This window comes from Nerophis lumbriciformis, linkage group LG02 (assembly GCF_033978685.3).
Source record: "Nerophis lumbriciformis linkage group LG02, RoL_Nlum_v2.1, whole genome shotgun sequence".
Classification (NCBI taxonomy): Eukaryota; Metazoa; Chordata; class Actinopteri; order Syngnathiformes; family Syngnathidae; genus Nerophis; species Nerophis lumbriciformis.
Window position 1 is genome coordinate 64,699,827 of NC_084549.2, and position 17,468 is coordinate 64,717,294.

The 17,468-nt window shown below is 42.0% G+C and overlaps 1 protein-coding gene across 1 annotated transcript in view; it reads right to left on the bottom strand.

Moving 5' to 3' along the window:
- Positions 1 to 15,537, bottom strand: part of LOC133610394 (acetylcholine receptor subunit alpha-like) — a 44,844-nt gene extending 29,307 nt beyond the window's left edge. Inside the window, exon 1 of the mRNA XM_061966608.2 lies at positions 15,347 to 15,537. Coding sequence (XP_061822592.1) covers positions 15,347 to 15,401 — 55 coding nt within the window. The 5' untranslated portion in view covers positions 15,402 to 15,537. The remainder of the gene's footprint in view (positions 1 to 15,346) is intronic.
- Between the last annotated feature and the right edge of the window lie 1,931 nt (positions 15,538 to 17,468).

The window sequence follows — 17,468 nt, forward strand, 5'->3', positions numbered from 1 at the left end:
GGGGTCTCCCCCCCCACATTTAGTCGCACTTCCCAGATAAACAAACAGGCACGTGTGAATGGTTGGAGGTTTGTTTGGACGGTTGCTGTTGATTTCTCCACACGACACCTCCGCTCCGGACAGGCTAACCTCCTCCAACCTCCGAGGACAAAGCTACGAACAATGGGAAAGCGGGCTTTCTGCTCCGCCGCTCCCAGTCTGTGGAACGCTCTCCCTGACCACCTGAGGGCACCACAGACTGTGGATGCTTTTAAAAAAGGCTTAAAAACCCTTCTTTTTAAAAAAAAAAAAACTTTTTTTTTTTAGATATATGCATACTAGTTTTAGCTATTTGGCTGTTCTAGTTTTTATTTTTATTTTTTTTAATACACTGTCGCACTTTGAGGTTGTTTGCTCAATGTAAAGTGCTTTTTACAAATAAAATCTATTATTATTATTATTATTATTATTTGTTAGGCTGCGTGGGCCAAAAATCCATATCACGATAAATCGATAGAAATCATGATACATTTCTTTGGGTATATCGATGAAAATAGAACCCCTTAAAAAAAAGGTCAACAACACCCAAATAGGCTTGATGAAACCATTCAAAGCAGGGTTACTCTTGTAGGCAGTACTCCCACCACCCCTACAGGGGGCAACAGCGAGGCGTGTGAGTCACAATGAACCAGCAGTGGGGCGAGTAGAAGAAGATGGCGGTATCGCGATAGTCGGACTTGACAGCAAGGTGTGAGTGTATCGAAATTGCCAACTTTTTGACATCTTTCGTATTCGTGGTCGTGTTGGTTTTGGCTGTTTAACTTTGCCCATCCAAACCGGTTGAATACGTGTAGCGCTGAGTTTGACCAGCAGAGGGCGATAAAGCTGCACCTTAGGTTTAATTGTGTTAAACCCCGTGTGTGCAATGTTTGCTGTGTGTATTAACACTAAACCTTCTATTTTACCAAACATACACCAGTGTTTTTCAACCACTTTTCCTGTGACGTGAGATACAGTCGGGTGTGCCGTGGGACATTATGTAATTTCACCTATTTGGGTTAAAATTATTTTTTTGCAAACCAGTAATTATAATCAGTAACCGTGTAATACTCTTCCATATCAGTAGGTGGTAGCAGGAGGCTAATTGCGTTGTAGATGTCGGGAACATGGTTTGTCGTGATCACAATATGCAGACAACAGTGTGCAGGAAACCCCGTTTCCATATGAGTTGGGAAATTGTGTTAGATGTAAATATAATTGGAATACAATGATTTGCAAATCCTTTTCAACCCATATTCAGTTGAATATGCTACAAAGACAACATATTTGATGTTCAAACTGATAAACATTTTTTTTTTTTTGCAAATAATCATTAACTTTAGAATTTGCTGCCAGCAACACGTGACAAAGAAGTTGGGAAAGGTGGCAATAAATACTGATAAAAGTTGAGGAATGCTCATCAAACACTTATTTGGAACATCCCGCAGGTGTGCAGGCTAATTGGGAACAGGTGGGTGCCATGATTGGGTAAAAAAGTAGATTCCATGAAATGCTCAGTCATTCACAAACAAGGATGGGGCGAGGGTCACCACTTTGTCAACAAATGCGTGAGCAAATTGTTGAACAGTTTAAGAAAAACCTTTCTCAACCAGCTATTGCAAGGAATTTTGGGATTTCACCATCGACGGTCCGTAATATCATCAAAGGGTTCAGAGAATCTGGAGAAATCACTGCACGTAAGCAGCTAAGCCCGTGACCTTCGATCCCTCAGGCTGTACTGCATCAACAAGCAACATCAGTGTGTAAAGGATATCACCACAGGGGCTCAGAAACACTTCAGAAACCCACTGTCAGTAACTACAGCTGGTCACTACATCTGTAAGTGCAAGTTAAAACTCTCCTATGCAAGGCGAAAACCGTTTATCAACAACACCCAGAAATGCCGTTGGCTTTGCTGGGCCTGAGCTCATCTAAGATGGACTGATACAAAGTGGAAAAGTGTTCTGTGGTCTGACGAGTCCACATTTCAAATTGTTTTTGGAAACTGTGGACGTCGTGTCCTCCGGACCAAAGAGGAAAATAACCATCCGGATTGTTATAGGCGCAAAGTTGAAAAGTCAGCATGTGTGATGGTATGGGGGTGTATTAGTGCCCAAGACATGGGTAACTTACACATCTGTGAAGGCACCATTAATGCTGAAAGGTACATACGGGTTTTGGAGCAACATATGTGGCCATCCAAGCAACGTTACCATGGACGCCCCTGCTTATTTCAGCAAGACAATGCCAAGCCACGTGTTACATCAACGTGGCTTCATTGTTAAAGAGTGCGGGTACTAGACTGGCCTGCCTGTAGTCCAGACCTGTCTCCCATTGAAAATGCGTGGCGCATTATGAAGCCTAAAATACCACAACGGAGACCCCCGGACTGTTGAACAACTTAAGCTGTACATCAAGCAAGAATGTGAAAGAATTCCACCTGAGAAGCTTCAAAAATGTGTCTCCTCAGTTCCCAAACGTTTACTGAGTGTTGTTAAAAGGAAAGGCCATGTAACACAGTGGTGAACATGCCCTTTCCCAACTACTTTGGCACGTGTTGCAGCCATAAAATTCTAAGTTAATTATTATTTGCAAAGAAATAAATAAAATGTATGAGTTTGAACATCAAATATGTTGTCTTTGTAGTGCATTCAATTGAATATGGGTTGAAAATGATTTGCAAATCATTGTATTCCGTTTATATTTACATCTAACACAATTTCCCAACTCATATGGAAACGGGGTTTGTATAAGAGAAATACTTGAATTTCAGTGAATCTCCCGAATCCGAAGGTGTCAAGGTTGCAAAGTATGTCGCTGCCTGCTTCGTCCAAATGTCATTCGAACAAGTTCAGCCTTTGTTGTGGCAAGAACCTAGAACGGAGAACATCGAGACATTTCATCTCTTCTTCTGAGATATTTGTGAAGATCGTCCACGTAAAAACCGTGTCAACATCCTTCAGAGAGCGTTATTAAAGACATTGTTGTTGATGTTGATTACATAAGCTGCATATACTTCCTGTGTAATGTCAGCCATGTTCTCCAGCCAACATAATCCTCCTTTTGATGTACGCACCCGTAATCCTCCAACAGTAAATATTGTTAGGGGGGGTGCAGCGTGCGGCCGGCGATAAAGTCCGTCAAATGATTTAGCGAGAGGCGCGTTTTTTTTTACCGCGTCTTTATCTGCCCCCGATGCAGATAACGGCCGCCGGCTCATTCGTCCCGGAACACCGGTGGCAATCTGGACACGGCATCTATTTGTCCGGAACGGTCGGATTGGAATATGCGATCGTCATCGATCACGTCGGAGGAAAAAAAAAAAAGCCTGTCGCGATCTACCTCGGAGCCTGGCCGGATTGTGACGTGACCCTCAGATGAAATACCAGGGCTGTAAATATCCCTGTACTTGCAACTCTGAAGTCACCTATTATATGATGGGAGATGTAGCGTCAACAAGAAGAATAGTGTCCAACATACACTGTATTTGGCCACCTGCCTTGACTCACATAAGAACTTGAAGTGCCTAACCCATAGGGTTCAATATGATGTCGGTTCATCCCAAAAGTTCAGGTCAGGACTCTGTGCAGGCCAGTCAAGTTCATCCACACCAGACTCTGTCATCCATGTCTTTAAAGTTAAAGTGCCAATGATTGTCACACACACACACTAGATGTGGCGAAATTATTCTCTGCATTTGACTCATCACCCTTAATCACCCCCTGGGAGGTGAGGGGAGCAGTGAGCAGAAGTGGTGGCCACGCCCGGGAATCATTGTTGGTGATTTAACCCCCAATTCCAACCCTTGATGCTCACACACACACACTAGATGTGGCGAAATTATTCTCTGCATTTGACTCATCACCCTTAATCACCCCCTGGGAGGTGAGGGGAGCAGTGAGCAGAAGCGGTGGCCGCGCCCGGGAATCATTGTTGGTGATTTAACCCCCAATTCCAACCCTTGATGCTGAGTGCCAAGCAGGGAGGTAATGGGTCCCATTTTTTTTTTTTTATAGTCTTTGGTATGACTCAGCCGGGGTTTGAACTCACAACCTACCGATCTCAGGGCGGACACTATGTAGCAGGTGTATATGGATTTTTTAAATTTTTTTATTAGTTTATAGACCTTGCTTTGTGCACTGGTGCACAGTCGTGTTGGAAGAGAAAGGGGCCCGCTCCAAACTGTTCCACACAAGTTTGAGAGCATGGAATTGTCCAAAATGTTTTGGTGTCTTGGAGCATTCAAAGTTCCTCTTACTGAAACTAAGGGGCCAAGCCCAACTCTTGAAAGACAACCCACACCATAATTCCTCCTCCACCAAAATTCACATTCGGCCCAATGCAGTCAAAAATTGGACTTGGTGATGTATGGCTTAGATGCAGCTGCTCGGCCATGGAAACCTATTCCATGAAGCTCTCTGCGTCCTGTACGTGGGCTAATTGCAAGGTCACATGAAGTTCGGAGCTCTGTAGCAACTGCCTGTGCAGAAAGTCTTTGCACTATGCGCTTCAGCATCCGCCGACCCCTCTCTGTCAGTTCACGTGGCCTACCACTTGGTGGCCCACTCCAAACTGTTCCACACAAGTTTGGGAGCATGGAATTGTCCAAAATGTTTTGGTGTCCTGGAGCATTCAAAGTTCCTCTCACTGGAACTAAGGGGCCAAGCCCAACTCGCACCATAATTCCTCCTCCACCAAAATTCACATTCGACCCAATGCAGTCAAAAATTGGACTTGGTGATGTATGGCTTAGATACAGCTGCTCGGCCATGGAAATCCATTCCATGAAGCTCTCTGCGTCCTGTACGTGGGCTAATTGCAAGGTCACACGGGGCGGTATAGCTCGGTTGGTAGAGCGGCCGTGCCAGCAACTTGAGGGTTCCAGGTTCGATCCCCGCTTCGGCCATCCTAGTCACTGCCGTTGTGTCCTTGGGCAAGACACTTTACCCACCTACTCCCAGTGCCACCCACACTGGTTTAAATGTAACTTAGATATTGGGTTTCACTATGTAAAGCGCTTTGAGTCACTAGAGAAAAGCGCTATATAAATATAATTCACTTCACTTCACTTCACTACATGAAGTTCGGAGCTCTGTAGCAACTGACTGTGCAGAAAGTCTTTGCACTATGCGCTTCAGCATCCGCCGACCCCTCTCTGTCAGTTCACGTGGCCTACCACTTGGTGGCTGAGTTGCTGTTGTTCCCAAACTCTTCCATTTTCTTATAATAAAGCCGACAGTTGACTTTGGAATACTTAGGAGCGAGGAAATTTCACGACTGGATTTGTTGCACAGGTGGCGTCCTATGACAGTTCCATGCTGGAAATCACTGAGAGCGGCCCAATCCATCACAAATGTTTGTAGAAACAGTCTCCATGCCTAAGTGCTTGATTTTATACACCTGTGATTAGGACACCTGATTCTGATCATTTGGATGGGTGGCCAGGAAGAAGTAGAGTTGATTTAACCCTAACCCACTCTTGTTGTTAGGGATGTGAATTGTTAGGATTTTGTACCAGCAATTCCGTAAATCCTGCACTATAAACCGCTACTTTTTTCTTACGCTTTGAACCCCGTGGCTTATAAAAGGGTGTGGCTAATTTATGGCTTTTTTTTTTGCTTTAGGGCATAATAAAAAGTAAAAAAAAACAACAACAAGTAAATACACTGAGAATGTGTTTTGTTGTTTGTGCTATCGTGCCATCCATTGGACGAGTTTGCTTCCGGTAGTGCTTTCAACAGGAAGTAGAATTTGCTCCTGATTGTTCTAGCCATCCACAGCGTTTCTGCTCCTATGGATTTGTCATTCGTCACTCCCAAGGAACGTTTGTAAGTGTTACAATGCAACTAAAACAATTCTTACTTACTAAACTGTCCCATGTGTGATGTCTGTAGGAGTGTTTTCATGCATATTTGTACATGCTATCGTAATGTAAACAAGCCAGCGTCATTAGCGTTCGCTAAATATATATCTTAAAGTCGTCACCACTATTTCATTTCCAGGCACGGTAATACTGTATTTACAAAACTCAAAACCAGTGAAGTTGGCACGTTGTGTAAATGGTAAATAAAAAGAGAATACAATGATTTGCAAATCCCTTTCAACCTAAATTCAATTGAATAGACTGCAAAGACAAGATATTTAATGTACAAACTGGTAAACCTTGTTTGTTTTTTGCAAATATTAGCTCATTTGTGTCATGTCTGTGTAATCATGTTTTGTTTTAGTCATGTTTTGTTTAGTTATTGGACTCTTTAGTTACTGGCTTTTCACTCCCTTGTCTTGTTTCCATGATTACCCATTAATTTCACCTGTTCCACGTTTGGACTCATTGTGCACTCTTGTTTGTCACCATAGCAACCCATTAGTTTTCACCTGTCACGTCACGCACTTGTTTCACGTTTTGAGTCACGCACCTGTTTTCGTTAATCATGTCTGTAGTATTTAAGTTCATTGTTTTCAGTTTGTCTTTCTGGTGACATCCCACAATTACGCTCTACACACTCTTCATCCTCTTAGATCCTGCTTCATGTCCCATGCCAAAGTAAGTTTTTGTTCCATGTTTATAGTCTTTTTGGTTTCATAGTTTGTTCTCCGCCATTGTGCGCGCCTTTTGTTTACTTCCTTTTTTTGTAGTTATAGTGTTTAAATAAAAATGTACTTACATTCCCGTCTCGCCCGAGCCAACTTTCCGTTGCATCCCAGAAAAGCAAACACCCAGGACCAAGTCATGACAATTTGGAATTTGCTGCCTGCGACACGTTTCAAAAAAGCTGGCACGAGTGGCAAAAAAGACTGAGAAAGTTGAGGAATGCTCATCAACAAATTATTTGGAACATCCCACAGGTGAACAGGCTAATTGGGAACAGGTGGGTGCCATGATTGGGTGTAAAAGCAGCTTCCATGAAATGCTCAGGTATTCACAAACAAGGATGGGGCGAGGGTCACCACTTTGTGGACAAATGCGGGAGAAAATTGTTTAAGAACATTTCTCAACCAGCTATTGCAAGACATTTGGGGATTTCAGTCAGTAATATCATCAAAAGGTTCAGATAATCTTGAGAAATCACTGCACATGAGCAGCAAGGCTGAAAACCAACATCTGTAAGTACGAGTTAAAATTTTACTATGGAAAGTGAAAGCCATTTATCAACAACACCCAGAAACGCCGCCGGCTTCGCTGGGCCCGAGCTCATCCAAAAGTGGAAAAGTGTTCTGTGGTCTGACGAGTCCACATTTCGTATTGTTTTTGGAAACTGCAGACGTCTTGGAAAAAAAACATCCGGATTGTTATAGGCGCAAAGTTGAAAAGCCAACATCTGTGATGGTATGGGGGTGTATTAGTGCATAAGGCATGGGTAAAGGATATCACCACATGGGCTCAGAAACACTTCAGAAACCCACTGTCAGTAACTACAGCTGGTCACTACATCTGTAAGTGCAAGTTAAAACTCTCCTATGCAAGGCGAAAACCGTTTATCAACAACACCCAGAAATGCCGTCGGCTTTGCTGGGCCTGAGCTCATCTAAGATGGACTGATACAAAGTGGAAAAGTGTTCTGTGGTCTGACGAGTCCACATTTCAAATTGTTTTTGGAAACTGTGGACGTCGTGTCCTCCGGACCAAAGAGGAAAATAACCATCCGGATTGTTCTAGGCGCAAAGTGTAAAAGCCAGCATCTGTGATGGTATGGGGGTGTATTAGTGCCCAAGACATGGGTAACTTACACATCTGTGAAGGCGCCATTAATGCTGAAAGGTACATACAGGTTTTGGAGCAACATATGTTGCCATCCAAGCAACGTATCATGGACGCCCCTGCTTATTTCAGCAAGACGATGCCAAACCACGTGTTACAACAGCGTGGCTTCATAGTAAAAGAGTGCGGGTACTAGACTGGCCTGCCTGTAGTCCAGACCTGTCTCCCATTGAAAATATGTGGCGCAATATGAAGCTTAAAATACCACATAGTGTTTGATAGCGTCACTACTGCCACAGGTGGTAGAAAAGTGTATTACAACTGAGTACTTCCGCGGCCCGTACGGACCACAGTGTTTATAAAACAAAATTGGAGGTTGAGTCTTGAGGAATTTTAATACGTTTTTCCAGTTTTACAGCCGGTGTCCTTGTGGAAAAGTTAGTGAGCTGACCGCAAAAGTTTTGAGTGATGGCAAATGAGTATGTGAGAGGAGAGGACACCTGCTTGACTGAATACCTCCAATATGGAGGCTGGGAGGAATGCTGACAATGCGGAGCTGTCTCCTGGGGATTCTCAAGGACAACAGGTTGGAGACCCTCCGCAGGCCCCCCTTCTTTGAAACACATGCACGGAATTGTGACCGCCAAAGTCTACATGCGGGATTCTTACCTCGGCTTCCATGTTTTTATTTGTCAATCCTCCCATAGTTGTGTGTTAATACGGCCTGGGCGATACGGCTGAAAACTGGATCGCGATATAAGAGATTTATATCGGTCCATATTGATAATTATTGGTATTTTTTATGACCTTTGCAATGGCGAGGATACAAATATATTAACCTCTTAAGGCCCAAGCTGTTTATTTACATGCTTTTTTTATTTTCTTAAGGAGACAGGCCCCTTCTTTGGCTATTTTTAAGACCTTTCTTAAAACCCATTTTTATTCATTGGCTTTTAACCCAGCATGAGACTTTGAATTGATTTTAGCTTTTAACTTTTTGAACTGTTTTTAACTTTTAAACTGTTTTTATCTAACAAACTGTTCTTAGGGTAATTTATATTTGCTTTTTAAATGTGTATTTTTATTTCTGTTTTAAATGTTATTTTTTAGTCTGTCCTTTGCCTCTATTTCTTTGTGGTGTACAGCCCTTGTTTTTCAACTGTGCTTTTTTTTTTAAAGGGCTTTATAAATAAAGTTGGTATGGTATGGTATTTCTCTTTGCTATTTGGGCTTATTGGACCCTAATTAGAATAAAAACTAAAAATCATCTTTTAATATGATGTACTTAGTCCATAAGTACACAAACGTGTGCTTCATGTGTAGTGACATGTAAATTTGTATTTTTACCCTTTTTTTTCCCAAATTCCATTGTATGTTGTACTCTTCTGACACCACCAGATGGCAGTATAAGTGTCCACATAAGTGGCCATAAGACCCCAATTCAGTAGTGTACACAATTTTGGAAATAAGAGCTAAACGGTGCTGTCCACGCATGTGGCCACTAAGGCCTTTAGAGGTTTAATGTAAACATGTTTATTTGATCCTCTGATTATTATCCCCTTTAGCTATCAAGGCAGAAAGGAAATGGAAGCATGGAAAACAAACAATGTAAACAAAATTGTAAAATCACAACAATAAGCTCTTAAAACAAAGGTGCAAAAATAAGGAATATGTAAGAAATGCTTCTTCTTCTTTTACCGCCACCTACTGTATTGGAGTGTGAACCAAACTAAAATGTTCATACCCCTTTTGAGGGTAACCTCCTTCTGCCCATGTCCTCTAACTACCTCTCTTAGTTTTCTACTTTCTCTGTACCGAGGATGTCGTTGTGGCTTGTGCAGCCCTTTGAGACACTTGTGATTTAGGGCTATATAAATAAACATTGATTGATTGATATTTCCCACAATGCAGTTGTCACATAATCCAGTTGGGTGCTTATTTATAAGGTGCAATGTCTTCCCTGCTTGGCTCAGCATTAAGGGTGGGAATTGGGGGTTAAATCACCAAAAATTATTCCCGGGCGCGGCCACCGCTGCTGCCCACTGCTCCCCTCGCCTCCCAGGGGGTGATCAAGGGTGATGGGTCAAATGCAGAGAAAGATTTTGCCACACCTCGTGTGTGTGTTACAATCATTGGTACTTTATCTTGAATGCGTGACAGAGCTCCTTCCTTTTTTTGTGCTCCCCCTTACAGTTCTTCCCACTCCTACTGTGTTCTGTTTTGCATGTATTGTATTTTTCGGGCCACAGGGCGCACCTGCGGGTCTATTCAGGGCTATTTTCATACAAAAGGTGCACCGGATTATAAGACACATTAAAGGGAGTCAAAAGACTTCCTTGTGGTGTATGTCAGAATAATTGTACCTAAGTTATTACAAAACTTTGTGTTGCCATGAGTTCCCGGCGAGAAGACAAAAAGCTGTCTTTGGTCCTACCAAAAAGAAGGCTTGTAAAACTCCACTGTGTAGGATGGGGAGCAACATGAAGGTGTTCTGTTTCTTTTGTGTATTGTAATCCACAGAAAGATTTTGTCTTGACCCAAGAACTACAAAGCCATGAATTGATTTACGTGGACCCCGACTTAAACAAGTTGAAAAACTCATTCGGGTGTTACCATTTAGTGGTCAATTGTACGGAATATGTACTGTACTGTGCAATCTATTAATAAAAGTTTCAATCAATCAATCAATCAATCAAGAGAAAGCAGGATCTGCCCAAGTTCCTGGCACCTCTTCTTTGAACTGTTTTACGACCTTTTCTTTGAACTGTTTTGTAACCAAAGGCGTTGGCTCTTTACGACCCCCCTCCCTTAGAAACAGCTCTTGCCATGTAATCAGGGTAAGTCCAAATAAAAGAGGAGGCGTATAATCTTTGGTCAGAGCGTAATGACACTGTACATGGGTACAGATGTACACGTTTCTCCTCACTGAGCCAAATTTAATTCTGTCTCTGTTTGATTCCTTGCTTCTTGTCTTGTTTAATAGATGTCATCAGTGTTTGAACCTGACAGTCTACATCACATGTAATGGTGTTTTTTTGGTCAAAGGCGATGGCTGTTTACGACCCCCGTCCCTTTAGAAACAGCTGTTGCCATGTAATCAGGGAAAGTCCAAATAAAAGAGGAGGCGTACAATCTTTGGTCGGAGCGTAATGACACTGTACAAGGGTACAGATGTACACGTTTCTCCTCACTGAGCCAAATTGTATTCTGTCTCTGTTTGATTCCTTGCTTCTTGTCTTGTTTAATAGATGTCATCAGTGTTTGAACCTGACAGTCTACATCAAATGTAATGGTGTTTTTTTGGTCAAAGGCAATGGCTGTTTACGACCCCCGTCCCTTTACAAACAGCTGTTGCCATGTAATCAGGGAAAGTCCAAATAAAAGAGGAGGCGTACAATCTTTGGTCAGAGCGTAATGACACTGTGCAAGGGTACAAATGTACACGTTTCTCCTCACTGAGCCAAATTGTATTCTGTCTCTGTTTGATTCCTTGCTTCTTGTCTTGTTTAATAGATGTCATCAGTGTTTGAACCTGACAGTCTACATCACATGTAGTGGTGTTTTTTTGGTCAAAGGCGATGGCTGTTTACGACCTCCGTCCCTTAGAAACAGCTGTTGCCTATGTAATCAGGGAAAGTCCACATAAAAGAGGAGGCGTGCAATCTTTGGTCAGAGCGTAATGACACTGTACAAGGGTACAGATGTACACGTTTCTCCTCACTGAGCCAACTTTAATTCTGTCTCTGTTTGATTCTTTGCTTCTTGTCTTGTTTAATAGATGTCATCAGTGTTTGAACCTGACAGTCTACATCACATGTAATGGTGTTTTTTTGGTCAAAGGCGATAGCTGTTTACGACCCCCGTACCTTTAGAAACAGCTGTTGCCATGTAATCAGGGAAAGTCCAAATACAAGAGGAGGCGTACAATCTTTGGTCGGAGCGTAATGACATTATACAAGGGTACAGATGTACACGTTTCTCCTCACTGAGCCAACTTTAATTCTGTCTCTGTTAAATCCTTGCTTCTTGTCTTGTTTAATAGATGTCATCAGTGTTTGAACCTGACAGTCTACATCACATGTAATGGTGTTTTTTTGGTCAAAGGCGATGGCTGTTTACGACCCCCGTCCCTTTAGAAACAGCTGTTGCCATGTAATCAGGGAAAGTCCAAATAAAAGAGAAGGCGTATAATCTTTGGTCAGAGCGTAATGACACTGGACAAGGGTACAGATGTACACGTTTCTCCTCACTGAGCCAAATTTTATTCTGTCTCTGTTTGATTCCTTGCTTCTTGTCTTGTTTAATAGATGTCATCAGTGTTTGAACCTGACAGTCTACATCACATGTAATGGTGTTTTTTTGGTCAAAGGCGATGGCTGTTTACGACCCCCGTCCCTTTAGAAACAGCTGTTGCCATGTAATCAGGGAAAGTCCACATAAAAGAGGAGGCGTACAATCTTTGGTCAGAGCGTAATGACACTGTACAAGGGTACAGATGTACACATTTCTCCTCACTGAGCCAAATTTTATTCTGTCTCTGTTTGATTCCTTGCTTCTTGTCTTGTTTAATAGATGTCATCAGTCTTTGAACCTGACAGTCTACATCACATGTAGTGGTGTTTTTTTGGTCAAAAATGTTGCATAGATTATGTTTTATCTTTAAGTCGCTTTCTGAACCGTCGCTTCAGGATGCGCTGTTTTGTGGGCGGTCTTATTTACGTGGCTCCACTTCGACAGCGTCTTCTCCCCGTCATCTTTGTTGTAGCGGTGTAGCGGAAGAAGTGTCAAAAGATGGAGCTAAATGTTTTGATGACATTCCGACTTTACTTTAATCATTAACGGAGCAGCATCTCCTCATCCGTGGCTCACTAGTGTCCCGTGAAAAACCGTCCCGTCTGTCGTCAATAACTAAAGTTCCATGGGTAAGTTATATAAACCCACTATACCGGTAGTTTTTAGCGCTTCCATAGCGAGTCTACTGACAGATATAAGTTAAAACTTTACGTTAGTTTATATTAGAAAGGGCAACAGCAGAGGATAAATTCCCCATAACAAGAAGATAGACAAAAAGAAGGAGCTTATCGACTACAATGGCAGACGCATGCCAAATTTTCAGGACTTATGCAGATCCCAAATATCAGCAGGTACAAATAGGTAAAAAAAAGTTGCATAATATTGCAAAACAAAACGCCAGATAATATGTCTCCTAATAGGTGCCATTTCGGAGTCCTTATAGACATGCCATAATGATTAATACCGTATGTTGAAGCACAGTACGTCTGACTATGGTAGCCGTAATGCTCCGACAATCCATCAGGCGGTGCGGCTTCGTAGCTTACCAAAGTCGTACTAAAACATTTTCACAGATTTTTGAGCGCCTAGTGTAATGTTCTATATTCTCAATGAAACATTTAAAGTTTTGGTGTCGTCATATTGCAGTCTACAAGTATCTATTATGTGTGACTGCCATCTACTGGTCACACTTATCATAACACCATGTACCAATAGGTAAAAAAAAGTTGCATAATATTGCAAAACAAAACGCCAGATAGTATGTCTCCTAACAGGTGCCATTTCGGGGTCCTTATAGACATGCCATAATAATTAATATCGTATGTTGAAGCACAGTACGTCTGACTATGGTAGCCGTAATGCTCTGACAATCCATCAAGCGGTGCGGCTTCGTAGCTTACCAAAGTCGTACTAAAACATTTTCACAGATTTTTGAGCGCCTAGTGTAATGTTCTGTATTCTCAATGAACGATTTAAAGTTTTGGTGTCGTCATATTGCAGTCTACAAGTATCTCTTACGTGTGGCTGCCATCTACTGGTCACACTTAACATAACACCATGTACCAAGAGGTAAAAAAAAGTTGCATAATATTGCAAAACAAAACGCCAGATAGTATGTCTCCTAACAGGTGCCATTTCAGGGTCCTTATAGACATGCCATAATAATTAATACCGTATGTTGAAGCACAGTACGTCTGACTATGGTAGCCGTAATGCTCTGACAATCCATCAAGCGGTGCGGCTTCGTAGCTTACCAAAGTCGTACTAAAACATTTTCACAGATTTTTGAGCGCCTAGTGTAATATTCTGTATTCTCAATGAACGATTTAAAGTTTTGGTGTCGTCATATTGCAGTCTACAAGTATCTCTTACGTGTGGCTGCCATCTACTGGTCACACTTAACATAACACCATGTACCAATAGGTAAAAAAAAGTTGCATAATATTGCAAAACAAAACGCCAGATAGTATGTCTCCTAACAGGTGCCATTTCGGGGTCCTTATAGACATGCCATAATAATTAATACTGTATGTTGAAGCACAGTACGTCTGACTATGGTAGCCGTAATGCTCCGACAATCCATCAAGCGGTGCGGCTTCGTAGCTTACCAAAGTCGTACTAAAACATTTTCACAGATTTTTGAGCGCCGTGTGTAATGTTCTATATTCTCAATGAAACATTTAAAGTTTTGGTGTCGTCATATTGCAGTCTACAAGTATCTTTTATGTGTGACTGCCATCTACTGGTCACACTTATCATAACACCATGTACCAATAGGTAAAAAAAAGTTGCATAATATTGCAAAACAAAACGCCAGATAGTATGTCTCCTAACAGGTGCCATTTCGGGGTCCTTATAGACATGCCATAATACTTAATACCGTATGTTGAAGCACAGTACGTCTGACTATGGTAGCCGTAATGCTCTGACAATCCATCAAGCGGTGCGGCTTAGTAGCTTACCAAAGTCGTACTAAAACATTTTCACAGATTTTTGAGCGCCTAGTGTAATGTTCTGTATTCTCAATGAAAGATTTAAAGTTTTGGTGTCGTCATATTGCAGTCTACAAGTATCTTTTATGTGTGACTGCCATCTACTGGTCACACTTATCATAACACCATGTACCAAATAGAATAGCTCTGAGGTCGGTAAGCACAACCAGAATTATTTTGTACATTAGGCGCAAAGGGTTATAAGGCGTCCTGTCGATTTTTGACAAAATGAAAAGATTTCAAGTGCGCCTTATAGTCCGAAAAATACGGTACATGTCTTCCTGTTGTACTCATATCCCAGAGTAATTTCCACTCTTCCATAAGATGTCCTTTAATGAATGATTTTACCTTTTCCGTGCTGCTCTAGCGTTAGTGTCTGCTTTGCCAGCTGATCTGCCAATTCATTGCCCTTTGTGCCCATGTGAGCTGGAACCTATAGGAACCTTACGCTGGTATTCTCCCTCTCAATCCTGAACAATACCTCATATTATTATTATTATTATTATTATATGGCATTAACTATCGAATCTTGTCTGCTTTGCAACCTAGAATGTTTTCATAAAGTGTAAGAAAACAGTGCAAAATGTAAACAGAGAGAAACCTGAGAACTGTTTTCTGCAGGTTTAGTGGCAGGAAGTTACAGCTGTGCTCTAAAGGGTGAGCACGGTTTAAGTGGTCGAACGCATTTTTTGTTTGCATTCATTCCGCGCCGTCACGATTGGTTGTCACTCATGACTGATTCACTACCGTAGCTAACGAGATACAGTGGGACGAGTATCCTGTGCAGTTCTTTGGCATTATTGATGCATTTACAGACAACAGAGCTGACATTTCACACACTCACCAGCCAGTCCACAGAGAATCCCAGCCAGCAGGACTTGGACCCCCGGCAAGTTCATATCTCCTCTTCAGTCAGAACACTCCCAAAAATTCGACAGCCTGCACTGAAAGTTTGCCGGCCCTCGCTTTAGGGGGAGTCGTGGGGGAGGCGGGCCGGTCAGTGAGTGGGCTCTGGTTTCTGGTGGCAAACCTCTGACTAACCCCCCGCTCATCCGACAGCATCCTGACCTCTCAGCACACTCAGAGGCGCTGGGGACAGCTGGGAGTGTGTGTGTGTGTGTGTTTTTGTGCATCCATCTGTGTGTGTGTGTGTGTGTGTGTGTGTATCGACTTTGTCATCGTTTCTGGTGCACGTGAATAATGACACACACATTTGTACGGGCCAGATAGGACGCCAGCCGAGCAGGAGAGACAGATAGGCGGACAGCTGAGGGCCGTCACTGCTGGAATGGGCGGTATGTCCGCGCACACACATACACGTGAGCGGTGTGAGTCACACTGAACTCACCTCTTATAGGGATTCTATCATGAGTCTTAATTCAGTCTGATGTGTCCTAATCTAATGCGTGATACGATTCCCTCCATTTTTGTGCTCCCCCTTACAGTTCTTCCCACTCTTACTGTATTCTGTTTTGCATGTAAGGCGCATTAAAGGGGTCTTATTGTGATTATTTTTCTAACTTTAAATCACTTCCTTGTGGTCTACATAACGTGTAATGGTGGTTCTTTGGTCAAAATGTTTGTGGGCGGGTCTTATTTACGTGCCTCCACTTCGACAGAGTCCATCCATCCATCCATCCACTTTCTACCGCTTATCCCTTTCGGGTCTTCACCTTTTTTTAGCGCTTCCATAGAGAGTCTCCTGACGGATATAAGTTCGAACTGTACGCTACTTTGCAACAGCGGAGGATGCATGTGCATGTACGAGCCAGTCCGCCCCACAACAATAAGATTATTATGGGGTGCCAAATGTAAAAATTCGGTCACAGTTTTTGACCAGGTATATTTCTCACATTTAACTCACCTTTCTCGCATTAAAGTTTAAAATAAATGCTGACTCTAAATGTTATATCTAAATATAAATGTTATATCTAAATATAAATATTAAATCTAAATGTTGAATATAACTGTTAAATATCAATGTTAAATCTGAACATTAAACCTAAATGTTAAATCTAAACGTTGGGTGTGAATGTTAAATCCAAATGTTGAATCTAAATGTTAAGTCTCAATGTTAAATCCACCCATTCATTTTCTACTGCTTGTCCCTCTCGGGTGTCTGGAGCTTATCTGAGCTACATTCGCGCCGAAGGCGGGGTACACCCTGGACGAGTTGCCACCTCATCACAGGGCCTAAAGGTTAAATCTTAACGTCAATTCTGAATGTTGAATTTAAATGTTAACATTGATATTTAACATATTTATATTGATTATTTAGATTTAACATTTAGATGTAACATTTATATTTAGATACAACATTTAGATTAATCAATTGATTTAAACCTAAATGTGAGAAAAGTGAGTTGAATGTGAGAAATAGTGTGACTGAATTTTTACATTCGGCACCCCACGATTAATGACTACAGCAGTGTTTTTCAACCACTGTCCCGCGGCACACTAGTGTGCCGTGGGAGATTATCTAATTTCACCTATTTGGGTTAAAAATATTTTTTGCAAACTAGTAGTTATAATGCGCTAATAATGTGTTGTTGTTGAGTGTCCGTGCTGTCTGGAGATCGGCAGACTTACCACGTTATACTCTTCCATATCAGTAGGTGGCAGCAGGTAGCTAAAGAATAAACAAAATGTGAGTGCCCCTAAGAAAAGGCATTGAAGCTTAGGGAAGGCTATGCAGAACGAAACTAAAACCGAATTGGCTACAAAGTAAACAAAAACAGAATGCTGGACGACAGCAAAGACTTACTGCGGAGCAGAGACGGCGTCCACAAAGTACATCCGAACATGACATGACAATCGACAATGTCCCCGCAAAGAAGGATAAAAACAACTGAAATATTCTTGATTGCTAAAACACAGCAGGTGTGGGGAATAGCGGTCAAGGAAGACATGCAACTGCTACAGGAAAATACCAAATAAAGAGGAAAAAGCCACCAAAATAGGAGCGC